The sequence below is a fragment of the Sorex araneus genome, chromosome 1, assembly GCF_027595985.1.
Source record: "Sorex araneus isolate mSorAra2 chromosome 1, mSorAra2.pri, whole genome shotgun sequence".
NCBI classification, from domain to species: Eukaryota; Metazoa; Chordata; class Mammalia; order Eulipotyphla; family Soricidae; genus Sorex; species Sorex araneus.
In genome coordinates, this window is record NC_073302.1 from 2807436 (window position 1) to 2830087 (window position 22652).

Consider the following 22652-nt stretch of genomic DNA (forward strand, 5'->3'; position numbering starts at 1 on the left):
ATAAGCTGAAAGATTTTCTCTGCTAAAAACCAAAACTGCTCAGTTCAGAACGAATTCTACCAAACATAAGGATAAAATAACGAATCTACATAAACTCTCCCAGGGAACTGAAGAGGCCTGCGCAGTAAGCCAGATTCAGAGACAAACACTCAGCTGGAGCAGCTGAGTAGGCAAGTGTTTCTCTTCTCCTTATTAGTGAGGCAAGGTAGTTTCACTGAACGGAAGTAGCTTAGAAAGGTGTGAGATGAATGGCAACGTGTCAAGGGAGAACACAGGTTTCTCCGCGTGTCGGAAATAAGCAAACAGACACAGCCAGTGACATTCTCATTCAGAGGAGACCCCGGGCGTGAAGAGTGCGCCGAGAATAGGCAAACTTTAAGACGATCAGATTCCCGGGAGCTGTCATCTGGGTGACATGTGTGTGTGGGACGAAGAAGCAGTTATGTGAATAAACAGTGGTGAGTTACAGCAACCATAAATGTACTTAATGCCACTCAATTATACACTTAAAAACGCTTCCGAGGGGGCTGGAGGGATAGTACAGTGGGTAAGGCCCCGGCCTTGCATGAGACTGGTGTGGGTCACCCCCAGCATCCTATACTGTCCCACAAGCCCTCCAGGACTGACCCCTGAGTGCAGAGCTGGGAGAAAGCGCTGAGCACAGCCGGGCGTGGCTCCCAAACAAACAAAAAACCCCAAAAAGCGTCAAAAGATCAATTTTGTTACAAACACTACATTAAAATCTTACAAAGCTCTCGCTGCTGCCCACACCTCTCCCATTCCTGACTCACTCCCCTTGCTTCGTGCTCAATATAGGATCCAGGTTGCGCTTCAACCAGACTGTACTTGACTTTCTCAAAGCTCAGAATTTTTTTTTGTGTCACACCCAGCAATGCTCAGGGGTTACTCCAGGCGGTGCCCTGGGGACCCTATGGGATGCTGGGAATCAAACCCGGGTCAGCCCCCTGCAAGGCAAATGCCCTCCCCCGCTGTGCTATCGCTCCAGCCCCAGAGCTCAGAATTTTACACTTAAAAAAGGTGAATTTGAGAGGCCGGAATGATAGCACAGCAGGTAGGGTGTCTGCCTTACACGTGGCTGACCCGGGTTTGATTCCCAGCATCCCATATGGTCCCCTGAGCACCGCCAGGAGTAATTCCTGAGTGCAGAGCCAGGAGTAACCCCTGTGCATCGCCAGGTGTGACCCAAAAAGAAAAAAAAAAGTTGAATTTGAAGTGACTCATGACTCCATATTTATTTTTTTTAATTTTTACAATTTTAGTTTTTTTTTTTTTAATTTGGGGGCCACCCCAGTGATGTCTGGGGGTTACTTCTGGCTCTGCACTCAGGATTTACGCTGGCGATGCTCAGGGAACCATATGGAACTGACCACCAGGAACTGAAGCCAGGTGGGCTGGTGCAAGGCAGGCGCCCTCTCTGCTGTCCTTTCTCTCCAGCCCTGGGCCTCAACTTCAAACCAACCAACCAACCCACCTTTGCTGAACTGGAAAAACAGTAGCAACCACAACCCATGAATCATCACATCAGGTTACTGAACATCCAAAAAGCACCCAGTGGTCAGCCAGGTGAGGACAAGGCCCCCTAGACATTCCTCACTGGGCCCTGGCCGCCCCCTGACAGGCTACCTGGCTCCCTCTCGAGCCTTCCAGGTATCCTCCTGCTCGTGGCCCTGCCTGGGGTCTCTCCTCCTTAGGGTCTTCTGGAGGCAAACTCTCTGGTCTTGGCACCATTACTCAAAGGTCAAATAGCCACGGCCAGGAATCCAGCTGACACATCACCGCCTAACACTGTTACACGTTCATAATTCACCCGCAGTTCGGAAGGTCAAGATTATGACACAGACTTCGGGGGGCCTACGACCTAGTAATTTTCAACCTGCAAGGGGTCCAAGCAGTGTCAGGGCTCTCCCCTGTGCGCATCTCCGCCCACTACAGGCAAACCCCTGCTCTGAGGGCAGGAGGGAGGGGGGTGGCGGGCCAGTCCCGCCAACTGCTGCTCTGCGGCCCAGGACCCCCCAGCGCTCACTCGGGAGTGAGTGACGGAATGAAGGAATAAGCACCAGCTTCCCGGCTGCTGTCTGGCAGGCACTGACCACGCCACTGAGCAACGATCCTGCCTCATCTGAAAACCTGTTCTCTCTCCGCGCTGGTCACTCTGGCCATGCGCTCTCCGCGTCCCTCTGCCCTGCTCTCCCCCACGCTTCCTGCCAGGTCGCCACCACACTGACCTTCAACTTCCCTCCAGTGTTCGGTCCTTCTGCATGTTTGGGCTTCCACACGTCTCCTCCCCTCTCGGCTGGCAATTCTGTCACTGTCCCTGCCAGCTAAACACCCCCGCCTACCAACCCCCGCCGCCCGCCCAGTCCCAACTGGTACTTCAGACTCTTCAAACTCCTCTACGCTGCCGCGATGTGCTGCCGGCAGTGAGTCTTCCTGGCCCTCTATATGTCACTCAAGACGATATTCTATGTCCTGTCCGTGACTACTCCCAAAACTCAGGCAGACGCCACGTGGGACCCACTGAATCGAGTGACTAAGCCTTGGACAAGAATCGGAATCAGATGGAAACCAGCCATTCTGTCAGGACTACAGGGTGGGGAGCAAGAGGCTGGGTAAACACCGACTTCTCTCAACTGCACCGGGCTTATCTGCGACTATTACAAGGTAACCGTATTCTGTCCCTCCTGTTGGACGCTAAAAGAATCAACCACTCTAAGGTCCCACATCTGCGCGGAAGGAACAGGGAGTTTTCAAGATTGCCTAGGAACTTCAAAATCTGTTTTTCCTAAGTCAGAAGAAAGGGGCAAAGTGCAGAACTGCCCCCTCCACGGCGAGGGCCCGGAGCCAGGCGCAGCAGGAGAGCCTGAAGGAGCCGAAGCCAGGCGCGGGTGCGGCGAGACACCGTGGCCGAGGGCCACCGGGCTGAGCAGTGCCAGACCAGCGTTCCCAGGATGCCTGACTTCCGGTCGGAGGGGGCACCCTCCCTCTCGGGGGCTTTGCTTTGTCATCCTGGAAGCTGGCGACAAGACCCAGCTCTAGAACTGCGCAGTTCTCCCCCCCCAACAAGTCTGCAACAACCACACATGCCACCTTGACCGCCAGAGCACACCAGTCTCAAGGTCACCGCAAGATAGGAGCGCGGGGAGCTTGTCTTCTGGCCCTGCGTGTGGCCCTGAGATAACAAAGACATTCTTGGAACTGGAACAACCGATAAACAGACCATGCGGGAGGGGGAAAGGCCAGGCCAGGAGAGGGCAGACAGCAGCGGGCAGAGCCGCTCCGGGCATCAAGCCCAGCAGAGGTGCCGGGCGGGGGGGCCTGCCCCATTCACGGCTCCGGACACCCAGGCACTGCCTGAGCCTGCTCCACCGCGTCTCACCGTCTCCTCGGCCCCAGGGAGCAAATGTGTCTCCGATCCCCCTGGGCCACAGAGATCACAGACAGAAAGGACACGGAGCCACGGGGCACAGGGCCAGCCCAGGGCCCGGGTTCCGAGAGGGGGCAGCACCTCACATTCTAGACACCCGTGAAAGGGGCGGGGCAGTGGGACAGCGGGGAGGGCACTTGCCTTGCTCATGGCTGACCCAGGTTCAATTCCCGGCGTACGGTCTGTCCCCTGAGCCCCACCAGGAGTCACCCCTGAGCACTGCCAGATGTGCCCCTCCCTCCCAACAGGAAAGAGAAAACAACAAACACAAGCATGGATGAAAAGTAAACTGGCGGAAGTGACGCAGCCCTCAACCAGAACCCAGCAGCCCGTTCCGAGACGCCCTTGTCACCCGTGGGGCACGAGAGCCAAGGGAGCACAGGCCTGCAGGGGCGACACCTTCGAGGCCACCACTGAGTCCTCGGAGCGACAGTCTGCAGCAGAGCAACAGGGCGGAGGCTGGGACTCCAGGACCCAGCAGCTCCGGGGACAAGCCCACGAGAGGCCTGCGGCCGGCCTGTGCCCTCTGGCACGGCACGCGGCAGAGTGAGTAGGTGGCACACTTACAGGCGCGGGCCACGGTAAGCTGCAGACCCAGCCCAACAGTGGTCCCCATGTAAGTGCCCAGTTCCTTTGGCCACACCCCCCACGCCCCTGGCGAGTGCGGCAAGGCTGCCCCCTGCAGGCGGCCCCGCGCTACTGCAGGCGGACTCACCCCACGGAGTTGGGCGGAGTGCTGCTCAGCTCCTGCACGTTCACCACCTGAGGGACATTCTTCAGGGTCGACTCCGTCAAGGTGCTCACAGCTGTGAACAAAGAAGGGCGAGGCGTATCGGCGGCACTGCAGCACAGCAAAGGGTAAGAAGCCCTAGCCACCCGGCAATGAACACGCGGGCAAGGCGGAAGGAAGTTAGTCGCGCACCGGGCCGGCTCCCGGGAGAGAAATGATGGGCTGCGGCTCTGTGCGACTCAACCAAACGTACCACCCAAGGGGCCCCACCATTCCGGGCCGGCTCTTGTTTGGGGGTGGGTGCGGGGCGGTGGCCTCTACCCGGCTCTGCACTCAGGATCACTCCTTCTGCAGCTCAAAACTGAACCCGGTTGGCCCATCAAGGCGAGTGCCCCGTGCCCGGACTACCTCTCGGCCCCTCCTGGCCAGCGAAGGCCCTTCTGGGAAAGGCAGGAAGTGCCAGAATTAGCAACATGCACTCAGTACTCAATGTCCGCCTCCCTCCTCCCGTCCATCCAGATGGCCTGTTACTATCAGACTTGATTAGCGGCTGAGAATGCAAGTGTCTGAAACAGTCTCTTCTGCAATGCAGATCACGCCAGCGTGAGATTACATACAATGAAAAATGCGCGCAAGGCAGTTTGGACAAGGACCGGGCCACGTGGCCAAGAGGTCTGAGTTAAGGAACAGTAACAGGGATTGGTCTGCCGACAGACCTACCTGCCTATCTTTATTTTTTTTTTTTTGTTTCGGTCACACCCAACAAAGCTCAGGGGTTACTCCTGGCTCTGCACCAAGGAATTAGTCCTGGCGGTGCTCAGGGGACCATATTGGGATGCTGAGAATTGAACCTGGGTTGGCCGCATGCAAGGCAAACACCCTCCCTGCTATGCTATCTCTTCAGCCCTTCCTTTTTCTTTCTTTACATGTGGGACGATCCCAGCAGTGCTGAGGGGCTGTCAAGGCCACCGGAAGTGCCGTGAGGCCACTCCAAAGGCGAGCACCCAAGGAGAGCCGGGACCTTTAAGACCCTAGAAGGTGGTGCAGCAGGTCCTAGAGCAGGTGAGGCTCTTACACTGCACGCAGCTGACCCAAGCTCCATCTCGGTTGTCCCTGAGCGCAGAGCCAGGACTAAACCCGGAGCACAGCTGGGTGTAGACCCAGAACAAACAAAAAAACCCCCAACGATGCTATATGACAAAATAAACCTAGATAGGCCAAGAGAACAGGCCTGTAGGCTGGCATGCCAGCCAGGCACACAGTATCACCTGGCCCCTAAATGGACCCACGGAGTGCTGTGCTGTGTACTGCAAGAATGATTCAGGCCCCCTGCGCACTCTTGGGACAAGGTCTCCCAAAATAAACACAAAGACCCCACGGGACAACTGCGGGGTGGGGAGAGCGGGTGTGAAGGGCCGACACCCAGGCTGCCTCCGGCCCTGTGCCCAGGGGTCACTCCAGGTGGGGTTCTGGGAGCCAGGTGCTGCAGGGAGTCCATCTGGGTTTGCACCCTGCCTGCCGGACAAGCTCTCGGGCTGCCCTGAGACCAGCCTAACGCCACGAGCTGGCCCAAGGGCTAAGGCCACTTTTAGACCTAAACAGGCATTATTACAGAAAGGGGAAGCAGCAGCCCACTGGGCGGGGCCAGGGAGACAGAGAGCACAGAAGGCTGGAGCTCACGGCACCAGCGCCTCAGTGCCCCCGCCAGCACCATCTGCCCTGAGCACTGCTGAGGGCACCCGCCAGGCAGAGCCAAGACTGAAACCAGACCCACCCGCGTGCTCACAAGCGAGCAGCACCCGTCTCCCGCCCCCCAGAAGGAGGCGTCACAGCTGCTCTTCCTCCTCAGGTCTCCAGGAAACAGGGCGGCCGCCGCAGGCAGTCTCCTGCGCTGGGGTGAAGCCGCACCTCTGGCGGGGAGGCACCCCGGGCCTCACGCCCCGACTGTTCCCTGGCAGGGGTCTGCACGCGGGGCTCACCTGGGGCCTGGCTGGCCAGCTGCCGTCTCAGCGCTGCCGCCCCGGCGGCCTGGGAGGCCGGGCTGGCCTGCGAGGGCCCGGGGGCGCCGTGCTTCACGGTCCTCGTGGGGAGCACGGTGCTGTCGGCCCCCGGGGGAGCGACTTTGATAGGAGACACCGACGCCGTCGCTGTGGGGAAAAGAACCACGAGGGACGAGCAGGTGAGAGAGAACATGGGAAAACCCGCCAGCATTCCGTGCCAGTCCTGCGGCATTCTCTACACAAAGTGCACGCGTGGCCACGAGAGCCACCACCGACTGTCCGAGCCGCCCCAGGACCCCCCCATCACAACCTCCCCAGGCTCTCGCGTGCTCGAGGCACGCCGCTGCCCGCAGAGCCACACAGGGTTCCTGTCCCCGAAGCGCCCCACTGGGCCAGGAGACGCAGGGGGCAGGGCACTTGCTCAGCGGGTGCAAGACTCTGCACTCTGCCCTGGGCACCACGTGGCGCCACCCCCGGCCCCAGTGCCAGGGGCAGCCCCAGTTTTCAGAAAGCATCACTGCAGCGCCAAGTCTGGCTCCTGTGACTGGAGCTGCCAGACACGAGGAGGCCGGTGGGAGCCGACGGCCAGCAGCAGTGGGGGCGAACCCTCAGGCAGGACGCGGACTGTCCACGCTGCCTCAGACGGAGCCACGGCCCGGGAAGCAGGGACGGGGGGCACCCGGCAAGCGCTCTCAAGGGGACACGCCTCCTTCACACCAGCCTTCTGGGAGCGTCAGCAGAAAAAACACGGGCAGGAGGCGGGCGTGCGGCAGTCAGCAGCCTGCCGGGAACACGCTTCCTCCTCGATGCGCACTCACCTAAGTCGGACAGCAACACGGCATGAGACTTGGGGATGGCGGAGGTCTGGATCACAATGTTGGGCTGGACGGGTGTGGTCTGGACGGAGGACGTGCGGCTCACAGGCACGTGCCGAGACGAGGTCGCGGCCGCATCTTCGCTGTCCAGGGACTGGGAGATGGAGGAGGTGGAGCTGTTCTCATCCTGGTCTTCAAAGTATCTCTGAGACAAGAAGGCCGACCGAGACAGGCTGGCTGCAAAAGCCCGAAGCGACCAGCAGTTAGACAACTCGGGGCAGGCCCAACTGCCATCGCGTGCTCGCAGCTGAGAGACGGGCGCCGGCCTGTACCACCGCCCTGTTACTTAGCCACCGGAAGCAGCTGTCATCAGATACGAGCAAAGGTGCCCAAACCATTAAAACACACTGTGCCAGGTAGGACAAGGATATTCTGCCTGTCCAGTGGAAAGAGTGCGGGGAGAGTCAGGGTGAAGGCCAGTGCTCGGGGCAGGCCGTGGGCCTCACCAGACAGAAGCTGCGAGAGGGAGAATAGCAGCGTCAGCGAAGAACAGACAGGCCTCCCCCGTGGCACCAAACTGGGAACGATGCAAGAAAGGCAAGATGCCTGCTATTCCGAGTGTGTCCGTGTCCGTTTTCAGAGAAATCCTGTGATTCTTTGAATGAATCAGGAGAGAGAGAAGGAGGGAGAGGGAGAGAGGGAAAATAGGAGAGAGGGAGGGAAGGGAACAGAGAGAGAGAGAAAGAACAAGAGAGAGAGAGAGGGGAAGGAGGGAGGGCTCACTGACTGATGCTGACCACCTTGGTTTCTTTCCTCTCCTTTGCCCTGATGGGCAGCTCCACCATGAACTCCAGAATCCAGTTTCCAGGGTACAGAATAGAACAAAGTGGCCCCCGAGACCATCCCCTGCCCTTCCTATGCAAAAGCACCGCTGATGTTTCCTGAACCTGACTGTCCTGTAAGCACATCACTGCAGACTCTGTGACGTAATTTGCTCTGAACTACCAGAATGTACTAAACCATTAGTGTTTCTCCTTTCATTTTTTAAAAAAGCTTTTGGGTGACAACCGTGATGTCAGGGGGTTACTCCTGGCTCAGGCTTTATGGGATGCCGGGATCCGACCTGGGCTGGCCGTCTACAAGGCAAGTGCCCTCCCCACTGTACTATCTCTTCAGTCCCTAAAGCAGAGTTTTTTCAACTGGGGGCGGGGGACACCAAAAATATTTCAACAAGATCAAGGGTGAGAATCTAATCAATGGGAGGTACAGAAAGAAACAGTCAGTGGTGGCCCCGGCAGAACAGGGAGTGATTGCACCGAGACAGGAAGGTCACGTGGGGAATGGATCTTCTCACACTGCAAGGTGCTGAGCAATCACACAATTCAGAAACCTAACCCGAGAGTCAACTGCACCCTTCAGGTAGCTGAAATTTCTAACATACAAATTATGTGTCAATAAAGTTGTCATTAAAAATCAATTTTAGGTTGAGAGCTAACAGCAACAATGGAGGTGTGTACTCTCTTATTACCTACAAATAATTATTTCTAAAACAGACAGAGAGAAAGTAGTGACTGATGAAGAAAGTCTATTGTAAAATTAAAAACTTCTATAAATGAAAGGGGGTACCCTATAAACCAAGAGAGGCCTATCCAGAATTTATAGAAACTTTTGCAAATCACTAAGATCACTGAGCAAAAGATTTAATCTAGTACCTGAAAAAGATGCCAACTGGTTGGTAAACACACAAGTTTATTCCCGAAAAGCTCAAAGGAAAACACTGGGAAATACCAAGTTTGGCGAGGATGTGTGAGCGGCTGAACGTTTCACAGGTGACGGGAAAGCCGGAAGTGGTCCAGCCACCCTGGGGGGCTGCTGAAGCCAAGCCCCCGGGTGAGAATGATGGACAAGGCCGCCCAGCCATGGGGCCAAACTCAAGGCTACCCCAAGAGATTTGTACATGAAGACGCAGGAAACAGCCTATTCTAATACAGCTAGAAACTGGGACCAGCAAGTTTCCACGGTGAGGAGACGGGAGAGTAAACGTTCATGCAGACGCACAGGCGTTCACTCAGCGGGAAGCCGTGCAGCCATGTTCCGAAGTACAAGTGTTCAGTGGGATTCTGCGTGGCCGTGTTCTTCAACCACGCGCCCACAGCCCCGTGCCAGTCCACACAGACCAGGGGGCTACCATGCTGGTTATAAATGCCCCCTGGTCCGTGGACATCTGCAGGTATAACAAGGCCAAGAGCACTGCTCAATGGAGCTGAACAGGCCGGTGGAACACAAAAACTGCGGCAGTCAGACACCCCAGCAAGAAGGCGAACAGACGCACGGTGCAGAAGAGGCCCAAACAGAAGAGGGTGTGCCGAGTCAGGCCGGGAAGAGCAAAGGGAACACGCAGGCAACCCTGGACTAAAGCCCACCTCACCAGCGGCTACTCAGAGCCCAGGGAGAATGGACCGCAGGGAAACAGTGGCCCATGTCAAGTGCTACAATATCTGGGTTGAAGAACAAGTAATTTTAGAATCTTTCGTACTTCTGCATATTTTTCCAATTAACAATCATGAGAATTAATCACATCGGACCAAAGCAACAGTACAGCAGGTACAGTGCTTGCCTTGCATGCAGCTGACCCAGGTTCAATCTCTGGCACCCCTTATGGTCTCCCAAGTCCAGCCAGGAGTGATCCCTGAGATCCCTCAGAGCCAGAAGCCCTAAGCACTGACAAATGTGCACCCCCCCAAAAAAAATTTCATTAGATACGGAAAAACATTAAAAAATTAATTTAAACTATAATCATCTTAACATTTTTCCTTTTTTTAAAAAAATTTTTTTAGGGGCCGGAGCGATAGCACAGCGGGTAGGGCGTTCGCCTTGTACGCGGCCTACCCGGGTTCGATCCCCGGCATCCCATATGGTCCCCCCAAGCACCGCCAGAAGTAATTCCTGAGTGCAGAGCCAGGAGTAACCCCTGAGCATCGCTGGGTGTGACCCAAAAAGCAAAAAAAAAAAAAAAAAAAAAAAAAAAAAAATTAAATTTTATTTTTTAGCTTTTTGGGTCACACCCAGTGATGCACAGGGGTTACTCCTGGCTCACGCACTCAGGAATTACTCCTGGCAGTCCTTGGGGGACCATATGGGGATCAAGCCCGGGTCAGCTGCGTGCAAGGCAAACGCCCTCCCCGCTGTATTATTGCTCCGGCCCCAATCATTAACATTTTTGAAAAATTATTTGCCATGATTATAGGAAACTAGTAAATTGTAGTATAGTAGGAGTAAACTGTCTTGCCTTATTTAAGTGTCAAAAGGATACTGATGTTTATTGTTATTTATTATCATTATTACTACTAATAATAATCATCTCAAAATAGAACTTCAAGGGAAAAAAAAACAGTTATGGTCTCCAAAGCAAGTATTTCAAAAAAGAAAATTCAAGTAATCATCAAGATAATTTGATGGCAAAAAGCAAGTTTTCTCCATCAATTACATGCCTTTAAAAAAAAAAAGTTTTTTTTAAAAACTTTTTGGGTCACACTTGGTGATGCACAGGGGTTACGGGGTTACTCCTGGCTCATGCACTCAGGAATTACCCCTGGTGGTGCTCAGGGGACCATACGGGATGCTGGGAATCAAACCTGGTCAGCTGCGTGCAAGGCTAACGCCCTCCCCGCTGTGCTGTTGCTCCAGCCCCACATGTCTTCCTCTCTGCAGTGTTCTCAGCCACCACTGCCTTTTCAGGAGTTCGCAAATGCAGTGTGAAGCCAACGCCCCATTCAGGCTGGGCCGACTGAGCCGTGGAAGCACACCCTGCCATGCGGACGGGGCAGTGCAGAGAGCAGCAGGCAGCCAAAGCAACTGGGTATGCTGACTCAAAACCGAGGACCAGGCTTTACCTGGGGCTGTGGATCTCACAGGCGGGGTCTTCCTCTTGGCCAAGAAGTTTCTCAGCTGAGCCTGTTTCACCGGGGACAGTTTAGCTGCAAGAAATAAGCACGTCCATAAATGCTTGGGGCTGGGTTCCTGTCGTTAGATCAAAGAGAATAAAGAGGGTTTAAAATACTGGGAGGCAGACATGTACCTGGAACTCTGGGCAAGGGTTTGGAATGAGATTCTATGGTGGTTTTCAACAAAGCGTTCCGGAGGCTTTCAAGGTCACTGTCAAAACTGAAAGAGGGTAGTGTTACACACAAACCAACTTGGCCCTGAGAGGCCCGAGGGGGCGAGGCGCCCGCTGTCCTCCAAACACTCACGCAGGGGAGCAGCGCGTCCCCAACACAGAAACGGGAAACCGGAGCCGTCGGTGTCATCAATCCACAGGAAAGAGAGCGCGCCTCAACACCGCCCACCCCACAGACACCTGACCCTGCCGGAGAAAGGGCACGCGAGCCTACGGGCCGGCCTCGCGGGGAAAGGCGACGCGCCCCGGCGACTGCAGGGGCGAATGAGCAAAGCGCTGGCGTCTGGAAGTTTCCACACCGGAGCAAAACGACGAATCTGGGCCTTGAGACAAGTCAACCTAATCCTCCCAGGTACATTTCACTAACCCGGCAGCACCGGCACGCCAGGCTGCTGGCGCCACTGGGCACCCTTCAGCCGAGCCCCCGGGCCGGGCGCAGGCGCTCAGAGGAGTTACACAAGAACACCCGCAGGCAGGTGGAGGCCCCGGTCCGTAGGAAAAGGAATAGCTCAGAGAGGGCGGGGAGGCCGCGGCGGGTCACACAGTCAGACCACCGCACACAGGCCCACCAAGTCTCCCCCTCCAGCCGGCCTCTCTGAGGAGCGGCACGCGAGCGTTCCCCGCACACCTGCGAGTGGAGCTCGGGGGAGGGGCGTCCGGGGGAAGGCTCCACTGGGAGGTTTGGTTATAGAGTCGGAGCTGCTGGAGACTGTCCACCAGGTGATTCAGCCTCTTCCGCTGCTGGTTGATGATCTCGCGGTTGTTGGCAAGGGTGTTAAACAGCGTCTCTCGCTCTGGCACCAGCAGGCGCCTATAGTCAGCAAAGACAGAAAACGAACCATCAGTGCTTCAAGTAAAGCAACATCTTAGCAGAAGCGCGAAAGAAGGGGGCGAGGACCAAGGGGAGCACGACCGAGCGGAGAGGGAGGAGAGCAGCAGGGTGTGAAGAGGGATGCGAGGCCAGTGCGGGTGGCAGGGAAGAACGGGCAGAACGGGCAGCGGAGGCTAAGCGTCCAGCACAGGCGGCAGAAACACAGAGCAGCTGTGGGCAGGGGAGGGCAAGGGGTAAAGTGAACGATGGAGCAATCGAAAGAAGCAGTTTCCTGCAGGGGGAGAGAGGTGCCCCCTGGAGGTCTGGAGAGCAGTGGTCCACACACAGAAGCAGCTCCCAGTTCAACAGCAGGGAGGGAGCCCACCCCTGTGAATAACCCGGAGATGCTCTGGGGCTCCCTGGGGCTCTGCACTCAGGATGACTCCTGGTGCTCAGGGGAGTGTAAGGGATGCTGGGGATCAGAGCCGAGTCAGCCATGTGCAAGGCACTCACCCCACCCGCTGTACCCAATGAACTTCACAGAGGAACAACGGTCTCTGGTTCTAAAATGTGTTCAAGGGGCTGGATTGATAGCACAGCGGGTAGGGCGTTTGCCTTGCACGCGGCCGACCCGGGTTCGAATCCCAGCATCCCATATGGTCCCCTGAGCACCGCCAGGGGTGATTCCTGAGTGCATGAGCCAGGAGTGACCCCTGTGCATCGCCGGGTGTGACCCAAAAAGCAAAAAAAAAAAAAAAAAAAAAAAAGTGTTCAACACACATTTTCAAAAGGCGTTTCAAGGATCTGGGGCAACAACACAGCAGGGAGGGCGCTTGTGTTGCACGACGCTGAGCCTGGTTCGATCCCCAGTATCCCATCTGGTCCCAAGAGTCTTTCACGAGTGATCCCTGAATGCAGAGCCAGGAGTTAGTCCTGAGCACCATGGGGATGGCCCCAAGATCAAATAGATAAATAAGCCAGGGAGATGCTCAGAGGGCCGGTGAACATGCCACACAGCACAGGGCCCAGTAGCCGGCCCAGGACCAGAGGGAAACAAGAGTGCTGCCACACAGTAGCCGCAAGCCAGAATGCTGCCACACAGTAGCTGCAAGCCGCCGGCAGAGAGGAGGGAACAGTCCAATTTCTTTAACAACACGCACTTCACTGACTGCTCAGTGAATACCCAAGTGTGCCTTAGAGTCCCCTTGGCTTTAACTCTGTGCTAAGACAATGACTTTCTGTACCTCTGCATTTAAAGGATTATTCTTTTTAGTGTATTCAGAAAGTCAGCACATTATTTATTTATTTTTTTTTTTTTAAAAAGCAAACTTCTGAGAGAGTGAAGAGAAATCCACCTACCACACACAGCAGAATTTTCACTGTCAGGTGAAGCCATTTGCTTTATTGTTGCTGGGTCTTAGGGGGTGACACCCAGCTGTGCTCAGGCTTAGTCCTGGCTCTGCATTCAAGGCCCACTGCTGGAAGGGCATGCTGGTGCCAGGGACCCAACGGTCGGCTGTGTGTAAGGCGAGTGCCCTCTCTGCCGTACTAATTCTCCAGTCCACAAAGCCATTTTCTACACGTGGGTAGATATCAAGTGGGTGGACATCAATCGGAACCAGGGGTGTGCGCTGTGAAATCTTCAATGCAAGCCAACACCCTAAGGGACAAGGGTGCCGGCCAGGCACCAGCCCCACCCGGCACCTGAGCTCTAAGCCCACCTATTCCCCCATCCATGCTCCGAGCCGCGGTGCCTGAGGCTGGCGCAAAGTCGTCACAGGAGCAATCGCTTTTTCATTTTCTAATGGGGCCCGTTTCTGAACCAAGGTCCCGTACACGCAAGGCAAATGCTCTACTGGGGATAACTGCTGAGTTATTATCCCTGGGACCTAAGGCACTTTCTAGCCCCGCCCTCCACACCACACCACACCAACAATGGTCCACGTGAAAGCTGTGTGAAGCCACAGCACTGTGAAAAGGAAACAGTTTCCTGGGCTCATTCCACAAAGGGCTCATCACATTCATCAAGTATCGATATTTCTGAAATCCAGTGTTTCGAGGGGAGGACAGATTTTCTGGGGTAAGTTTCCTGCCGGCACTTCACTGTTCTTACAATGTGATGCAATCCCCACGGATGACAGTTTGTACACCAAGGTGCCCCCACCCCAAAATAAAAAAAAAAAAAAACTAAACTAAGAAAACACCCTGACGTGCTGTAATCTCATGCTTCCAGAAAACGTCTAGTGTGAGACCAAAGACCTAGAAGACTAGGGCAGAAAGTTCCCTCGCTATCTCTGCCATCCTTCCTCACACCCTTTGAATTGTTCATACTGATGACACACAATTCTTCAGAAAAACAGCAGTACAACGAAAAGGATGAAGGAAAAACTCCTCTTCCTCCCACCTGTCAATACAGGTATGTTTTCTCAATCTCACAGGCTCATCTCTCTAATTAGGCCTCCACACTTAGATCACCTGTGATAACTGGCTTTTTCTCATATGTCATGGAGGCAATAATTATATAAGATCTTGTACATTTCTAGTAACAAAAATATTTAGTTTTTTTAAGTATATGCACTTCAATGGTTTACTACGTTAAAAGGAAAACACAACCCCTGTGCATCACTGGTGTGACCCAAAAATCGGGGGGGGGGGGGAGAAAGAAAGAAAGAAAAAGAAAAGAAAAAGAAAAACACACTGTGGGCTAGGGATGAGGCTTGTGAGTTAAGGACATGTTTTATACACGAAAGACTTTGGGCTTGATTCCCAGAATAAAAAGGAAAAAGAGGAAACACTATGGCCATATTTCTGAGGCCACTCCACTGATTTTGGACTAGGCTGAACCCAGTTTTTCACTAGCACAAACTGTATCAATTTGTATCAATTGCTGAGTGCTGCTTTTCTGCAGAAGAAACTTCTAGGTGCAAAATCAGAAAACAAAAATAAATGTAAATTAAAAAAAAAATTGCTCCTAAGCCATTTTTGGAAAAGGTTCTGGTAATACCAAAGTTAATGGAGAAAACACTGGCTCACTTTTGGTTTTTGGTTTGTTCCAGATGCCGATCCCATTCTAAGTCTAGAACGTCATTCACATCCTGGACAGCGAACTTCACATACTGATGAAGGCGCCGGATTTCCTGCAAGAAAAAGTAAAGGTCAAGAGACTCACAAATAAATCCTGGAAGAGAGCAACACGCTGCAGTGATGCCTCCTCACCCCGCACCGGGCTGACTTCATCTGGGGACCTCAGAGAGGGGCGGATGAGTCCCTTCACCTGCCCTGACAGAACCCCAGCAGCTGCAAACTCCAGAACCCAACCCCCGCCATGCTCGAGGCCCCTCTTCACAGGCTCAGGACAAACCACTAACGTTCCCGAGAATGAATCTGGTGAAATACCCACGTGTGCGGGTTTTATGACTGAAACCAACAGGCTTGCATGAGTCGGGAATGGGACCGTCTCCATCTCCCTGTGCTTCCGGCTCCCTGACAGTCACGCCCACGAACTGCCTCTGGGCACCATGTGAGGTCATATAATAGCCACGTTCCAGAAACACACAAATAAACCTTGTAAAAGAGCAACATGCTGCAGAGATGCCACGGATACACCAAGAATAGCACACCACAACGGACTTTGTTCAAAATATTGGCTTGCACGCGGCTGACCTGGGTTCGATTCCCAGCATCCTATTAGCCCCCTGAGCACTGTCAGGAGTAATTCCTGAGTGTAGAGCCAGGAATAACCCCTGAGCATCACCGGGTGTGACCCAAAAAAGCAAAATATATATATATATGTGCGTACACACACACACACACACACACACACACACACACACACACACGTAAAAACACAAGGTTCAACCAGTAACAACATGTTAGTAATCTCTTATACAGGGGCTTAATGGCTCCAAGGTGAAATTAAACAATTTTCATACACTTTCCTCTAAGGAAACCTTTTTGGAAAATTTTTAGTGGATTATTCATAACAAGAAATACAAAATAAATTGCTGAGCATCTGCCTTTGGGGCAAGCTTGGGTGGTAGTGGAAAAATTCGAAATAACGGTGGTGGGAAGGTGTAATGGTCGTGGGATTGGTGTTGAAAGATTAAATGCAATAAATGACTTGAACAACTTTATAAAAATTAAAAAGAATAAAAATTTAAAGAAAAAAAAGTAAAGGTTCATGGCATAGTTTCCCAGAGCTATGGGGAAAAATGTACCAAATATCTTTCATATTTTTATACTGAGAATCATAACAAGGAAAACACAAATTTTAACACCATCTTATGGACGTTATAATTTACAATGACTAATCTTTTGAACTGTGCTTGGGGAGCAGTGCAAGGAGAAGAGACTCCGAAAGGCGCATTAGCCCGAGGTCTCTGGGGAGCGAATGTTCTGGCTTAGTTCTCGTTTTTCAGCTCCTGTAAAGTATCTCTACCTGGCCTGGGGATTTTCCACCAACTCTGGAACTCTTGACAGTATACACTCAGCTTCTGCTCTCTCACCTATGAAATTAACTCTAATAGACAAAATTATCTAGAAAACGGTGCTAAAAATAATTAAGAACCCATCTATTTATAGCACAGTACATGTAAGTCATCTCAGCGTCGAGAAATACTAGTTTTTTTCTCAAAAGCAAAGAACAGTGTCAGTACTAAAAAGTGAATTAAGCATTACTAAAATTCTGACCTGTTAACTTACTTCATTTCTTCAATTTTATTTATTTTAGTTTTGAGGTCACACTGGTGATACTGAGGTGATGCCCCTGGCTCTGCACTCGGGATGACGCCTGTCTGTGATGAAGGGCCATACGGGATGCCCGGGGTGGAACCTGGGTCGGCTGCGTGCAAGGAAAGTCCCTATTCGCTGTACCGTGGCTCTGGCCCAGAGCAAATTTAGACCCATTAACTTATTTTAGGCCCAAGACAACTTTCTTTAAACACTGGGCCACACCCAACACCGAAACAAATAAAAGAATCTGTGATAAACACCACTGGACAGGCAATGCCAATTCTCAAAAAAATGAAACACAAAATAAGCACTTTCTTTAAATAAGAATATACTAGGAGAAGCTCTTTCCATCTGTACGACAGTTATGTTCCACGGTATTTCCAAGATTATTTTTGAATGAAGGCATCTGCCCCAACTGAAAAAGGGAAAATGTCATCTCGCTCCCGCAGGCTGACTCCAGGAAGGAGCCTGGCCCCAGGCTCGCAGGGAAGCCCCTCCTCGGCCCTGGGGCCCAGGCGGCCTCACTCCTTCCCACTGCTCTCCCCGCTGTCTACCAGATCTGAAACACCGTCCCGAGGCCTGTCCCCAGCACCTCTTCCCTGCGGCTTGGCGCTGGCTCCCGTGCAGAGCGGCAGAGGCCGCCTGGCAGGTCGGAGCAGCAGCCACGCTCAGTGCCTAGACTCCTGGGCCGAGAGTCTCGGCCCCTCCCGCGTTCCCTCAGCTCCCCCCCAACCCGTGCACTGAGCAGAAGCAGCGCCAGCTCTCCCCCCACCTCTGGGAGAGGAAAACAGGGAGGAGTGGGCGGGAGCTGGTGCAGCGGGGCAGGCGCTTGCCTCGCACCAGGCCCGCGTGGGTTCGGTCCCCTGCGCTGCATATGTGACCCCGAGCCACCCAGGAGTGCTCCCTGAGCACCGCGGAGTACGGCCCAAGAACACAGGGGAGAGGAAAGCAAAGGCTTCCCTTTGTAGGCTACAGGTGGCGAAGGGTTGCCTCGGACAAAGTCTCCCACTCTGGCCCCACGGTGTCCTCTTAGCGGGGAGATTCTAGGCGCAAGGTGGCGATGGTGGCCCGGAACCAGCAGGCGGGAGGATCTGCCAGGGGCAGAGGACAAGCCTGTGGAAGCCAAGCCTCCGTCGACGGGGACTCCAGGCACCCGGGGAGAGAGAGGTGGGCAGGAACCCACCCGACACCGGGACGCACTCTCTCTGGGTAAGGGGAAGATGAACAACCACAAAGACTTCGAGGGTGACCGAGAGTTAAGGACCACGGAGAAGACCGACGCAGCCGACGTGTGGCGGCGAGAGCGACCAGGCAGGGAGAAGGGTCAGTCCTGCCCGTCACTTCCACCATCAGCTCGGGAAGCGCTTCAGCCTGAGGCTCAGTTTCCTTCTCTTAAAGGGGACGCTGGGGCTGGAGAGCCCCGTGGGTAGGGCGCGTGCCTGCCTCGCACACCCAAGCCCAGTTTCCAGCCCCAGGGTCCCTCCTAAGGGGGGTGGTGGGGTAGGGCACCAGGGTCACATCCTGCAGCGCAACTGATGCCCAGACCAGAGGTCTCTCTACACACGGCGCAGGGAACAGACAACTGCCCCTTCCGGCAGCCCCGACAAGCTCGTGACTCCGTCAGGAAGCCCCGAGAGGGCTCAGAGCGGGCACTGGATCCCGGATTCCATGTGGCACATGCAGCGCACAACCATGCAGGTGGCCCTGCGGGCGCCGCCACTGACCCTGGGTGCCTGCACTCAGGCATGTCGAAAGCAGGGCGCGGCCGCCTAGGTGAGCAGGCCCTGCAGCGGGCCGCTGCCCCGATTGACCGCCCAGCAGGAGCCCTGTGACGACAGCGAGGGCGCGGGGCGAAGAGAATCTCTCACGGCACTGTTGGCAGCAGGAGCCCAGAGCAGAGAAAGCGCCGTGCCGCCTTCCCTGCCAGCGACTCTGTGGCACTGCGGGGAGCCCCTCGCCCTCGCCCGGGGGAAGCCCCTACCTGCAGCTGGGCCTCACTCTTCGGGTCCAGGGGCCTCTTATACAGCAGATGCAGGTACCCGGAGTCGCGGTTCCGCTCGTTTTGCTCCCTGGCCTCTTCGACACCGGCAAATCCCTCCAGCAGAGTGGTTTTCAGGGTGCTTATATCCCCGTGGAGAGACTAGGAGAGGAGGAGGAGCACTCACTGACCGAGAAATCAACCCGCCCGCAGCGAGCAGGACAGAACTTCTCAAGGATTAAACGCACATTCTCCCCCCAAGGCTAAATAGTCATGTCATGAAAACAAGTCACCCCCCGAGAAAGACCCTAGTGTTACTCTGGGGGAGCCCTGCTGGCATCACTCCGCGGGTGAAGTGGGTCGGAAGGGCTCAGAGCCCGAGCCTGTCCACACGATGCCGCTCGGCCGACAGCCCGGGGGCCACAAGACTATCGCGGCAGTGCTCAGGACAGCAGCGGCTGAGGGAACTCTGGGCCAGCTGCGGAATGATTTCCTGACCCTGTTTGGGGGTTTAAGAAAGACGCATTTCAGAGCCAGGGTGAGCACACCGGGTGAGGGCATCTGCCTTGCGCACAGCCTTCCCGGGTTCAATCTCCAGCATCCATCAGGTGGTGCCCAAGAACTCAGGAGTGATTCTTGAATGTAACGCCTGGAGTAAGCCTGAGCATTACCAGGCGTGCCCACCCTTCCCCCACCCCCCCCCCCCCCGCCAAACTCAAACAAGAAACCATATATATTTTTTTTTTTTTTTGCTTTTTGGGTCACACCCAGCGATGCTCAGGGGTTACTCCTGGCTTTGCACTCAGGAATTACTCCTGGCGGTGCTTGGTGGACCATATGGGATGCCGGGGATCGAACCCGGGTTGGCCGCGTGCAAGGCAATCGCCCTACCCGCTGTGCTATCGCTCCGGCCCCAAGAAACCATATTTTGATGAACAAAAACACCTACTATTCCCCAAAGACAACTCCCTGAGAGAGAAGTCTCTGGTCTCTTTCCCAGAACAGACACGGGGGCCGGGGGTGAGCCCGCACAGTGACACTGGCATTATTATGGGGAACTGAGCCATTATGACAAGTCACTTCAACGGCTAAACTCAAGTTTCCTAGCTTGGATAATGAAAAACAGACATACAGGAAATCTTTTTTTTTTTTTTTTTTTTTTTTGTTTTTGGGTCATACCCGGCGATGCACAGGGGTCACTCCTGGCTCTTCACTCAGGAATTACCCCTGGCGGTGCTCAGGGGACCATATGGGATGCTGGGATTAGAACCCAGGTCGGCCGCGTGCAAGGCAAATGCCCTCCCTGCTGTGCTATTGCTCCAGCCCCAATACAGGAAATCTTGAGGGCGCAGCGAGAGGCGGCCGCGCCCAGCACTGCGCCCCCACACAGCGGGGAGCAGGGCCCGGCCTCTGCCATGGTCCCAGGCGATGGCTCTGCTTTCAGCATCAGGCTGAAAACTAATGCTTTACTATAAAAATAGTGAATTTTCGAGTCCAGAGAGATAAACAGCAGGGAAGGTGCTTGCCTGGCACACGAGTGACTCGGAGCACCTCTTAAGGTCCCCTGAGCTCCGCCAGGAGTGATCCCTGAGTGCAGAGCCTGGAGTCAGCCCTGAGCACTTGTGGGAGTCACCCCCGCCCCCACAAAATAAAAGAAATAAAAAAGGTAGGTAAACTAGATTAATGGCAACTTTTTAACTTTTTCTCCCCTTTTCATAAACTTGATTTACTTCAGGTCTGAAAGACAGTCAGGGAGTAAGGTGCTCGCCGTGCACTGTGGCAAACCCCATTTGAATTCCCAGCAGCACAGAAGGTCCCCTGAGCACCGTCAAGAGTGAGCACAGAGCAAGGAGGAAGCCTTGCTAGTGTGGTCCAAAAGCCAAATAAACAATAGATGTAAATAGAAGAAAAAAATTGCGTATTTACTTGACAAAAACAAAAGCGCCAACACTCCCGGAAGTGTGACTCGGGCCGAGAGAAGGCTCAGCAGGGAAGACCAAGGACTTGCAGGCAGCCACCCAGGTTGGTCCCTGGCACCACCGAAGAGCCACCAGGAGAGATCCCTGAGCACTGAGCCAGGAGTAAGCCCTGAACACCAAATGTGCACTGAATCCCACCCCCGCCCCCCCCCAAGGAAAAAAACAGCAGTAAGGACACAATCCCGGGGCCGAGCACAGGCTCTGCCCTGGGGTCCCCCCGGCCTTGAACGGCCCCAGGTACTGGCGGGAGCAGTACCCAGCCCGCACACGCCCACAGGAAGACGCAAGGCAGACCTCGGTGGTGTCCCGGATCTCCAGGAGGAAGGCGTCCAGGCCGTCAGACTCTGCCCGCAGCATCTTCATCTCCTCGGCGGTGCCCACCTGGAAACACGCCTCGGAGGTGCGGGCTTTCAGTTCTTCCAGCTCCTTCTGGAAGTGCGCGATCTGTGGGAGCCAGCGAGAGGGCCTCAGGCTGAGGGGCAGGGCCCAGTGAGTGCCAAGGCCAGAACGAAACCGTCTGGCAGAGCGGCTTCCGGGGAGAGACTGCAGGAAGAAGCTCACCTCCTCCCCGATCCCAGCCAAGACGGGGTCCGAGTCTTTCCACGGATGCGCCTGCTTCTCTGTCGAGGGGGGCTGAAGAGGCTTCATCTGAAAGCAAAGGCAAAGGGTTTGGCGACGCTCCCACCACACATCCTGGCGCCCGGCAGTGACGGGCACCGTGCCACCCTGGCTAGGGGGCTGCGCCTCTGTCACTGGCCGGTATTCATTCTTCTGAAGCTGGCTGTCCTGGGAGCCTGCCGGGAGGAGGCAGGCTGTCGACTGTGTGGCTACAGGGGACCCCGCTCGCCTGCCCGTCTCTGCCACTGGGCACAAGCAAGGCCGTAAGTCAGTGAAAAAGGACAAGAAGTAAGGAGGGTGAAAGGGGGCACTGCGGGAGATGGAACGAGTCCCAAGGGACTTACTGCGGGTGGGGGTCAGCGTGCTACTACGATGGTTAGGGCGCTGGCCTAGCACATAGCCGACCTGGTGTGATCCCCCACACTCCCATATGGTCACCTGGGCACTGCCAGGAGTGATCCCTGAGCACAGAGCCAGAGTATCACCGAGTATTGGCCCCAAAAACCAAAACCAAAACCCAAAAAACCAAAAAAACCAAAAAAACAAAGCTCAAAAGGAGCGGGCGGCATGTTATAAGCACAAGAACAACAAATATAGACCCTGAGGCTGGACAGGCTCTGGCATGTCCTGGCAAGTCAATGCAGGCACAGGGAGGCAGCTGGTTAAGGCAACGGGTTCGGCGAGACTATCCCATGGAGGGACGGAGCGATAGCACAGCGGGGAAGGCATTTACTTAACACGTGGACCACCCAGGTTCAATCCCTAGCACCCTATATACTGCCCCCTATCCCAGTACCGCCAGATGGTTCCTAAGTGCAAAGCCACGAGCAACCCCTTAGCACCGCTAGGTGTGGGCGTCCCCAAACAAAGCAGTACTATACCAGCGAGCCTGGGTTTTATTCTAAGTGTGCTGCAAACCTAGTCCTGGAATTTCACTTTAAGAATCTCGGGGCTGGAGCGATAGCACAGCAGGGAGGGCGTTTGCCTTGCATGCAGCCAACCCGGGTTCGATTCCCAGCGTCCCATATGGTCCCCCGAGCACCGCCAGGAGTGATTCCTGAGTGCAGAGGCAGGAGTAACCCCTGAACATTGCTGGGTGTGACCCAAAAAGAAAAAAAAGAAAAAGTATCTAAACTACTAGCGCCAGAGTGATCGTACAGCGAGGAGGGCGCTTGCCTTGCAAGAGGCTGACCCGGGTTTCATCCCTTGTATCCCATAGAGTACCCCAAGCACCAAGCACCTCCAGGAGTAATTCCTAAAGTGCAGAGCCAGGAGAAACCCCTAAGCACTGCCAGGTGCGGTCCCAAGGCGGAGTCCCGTTTTGGAGGAGCCATGAACGAGGCACCAAGGCCAGAGTCTGCCTCCCCC

The 22652-nt window shown here is 54.8% G+C and overlaps 1 protein-coding gene and 1 non-coding gene across 2 annotated transcripts in view; one reads left to right on the forward strand and one right to left on the reverse strand.

Annotated features, from left to right (window-relative positions):
* The window catches only part of NUP214 (nucleoporin 214), an 88595-nt gene that overhangs the window by 38681 nt on the left and 27262 nt on the right, over window positions 1-22652 (reverse strand). Inside the window, exons 15-24 of the mRNA XM_055140152.1 lie at window positions 21228-21314; window positions 20961-21110; window positions 18691-18849; window positions 15012-15115; window positions 11796-11978; window positions 11069-11154; window positions 10884-10967; window positions 6994-7227; window positions 6155-6322; window positions 4161-4251 (exon numbers count right to left, since the gene is read on the reverse strand). Of these exons, the coding sequence (XP_054996127.1) occupies window positions 4161-4251; window positions 6155-6322; window positions 6994-7227; window positions 10884-10967; window positions 11069-11154; window positions 11796-11978; window positions 15012-15115; window positions 18691-18849; window positions 20961-21110; window positions 21228-21314 (1346 nt within the window). The remainder of the gene's footprint in view (window positions 1-4160; window positions 4252-6154; window positions 6323-6993; window positions 7228-10883; window positions 10968-11068; window positions 11155-11795; window positions 11979-15011; window positions 15116-18690; window positions 18850-20960; window positions 21111-21227; window positions 21315-22652) is intronic.
* On the forward strand, window positions 13147-13275 carry LOC129400958 (small nucleolar RNA SNORA22). The gene has a single exon (XR_008628003.1). It is a non-coding gene; the product is annotated as a small nucleolar RNA SNORA22 (small nucleolar RNA).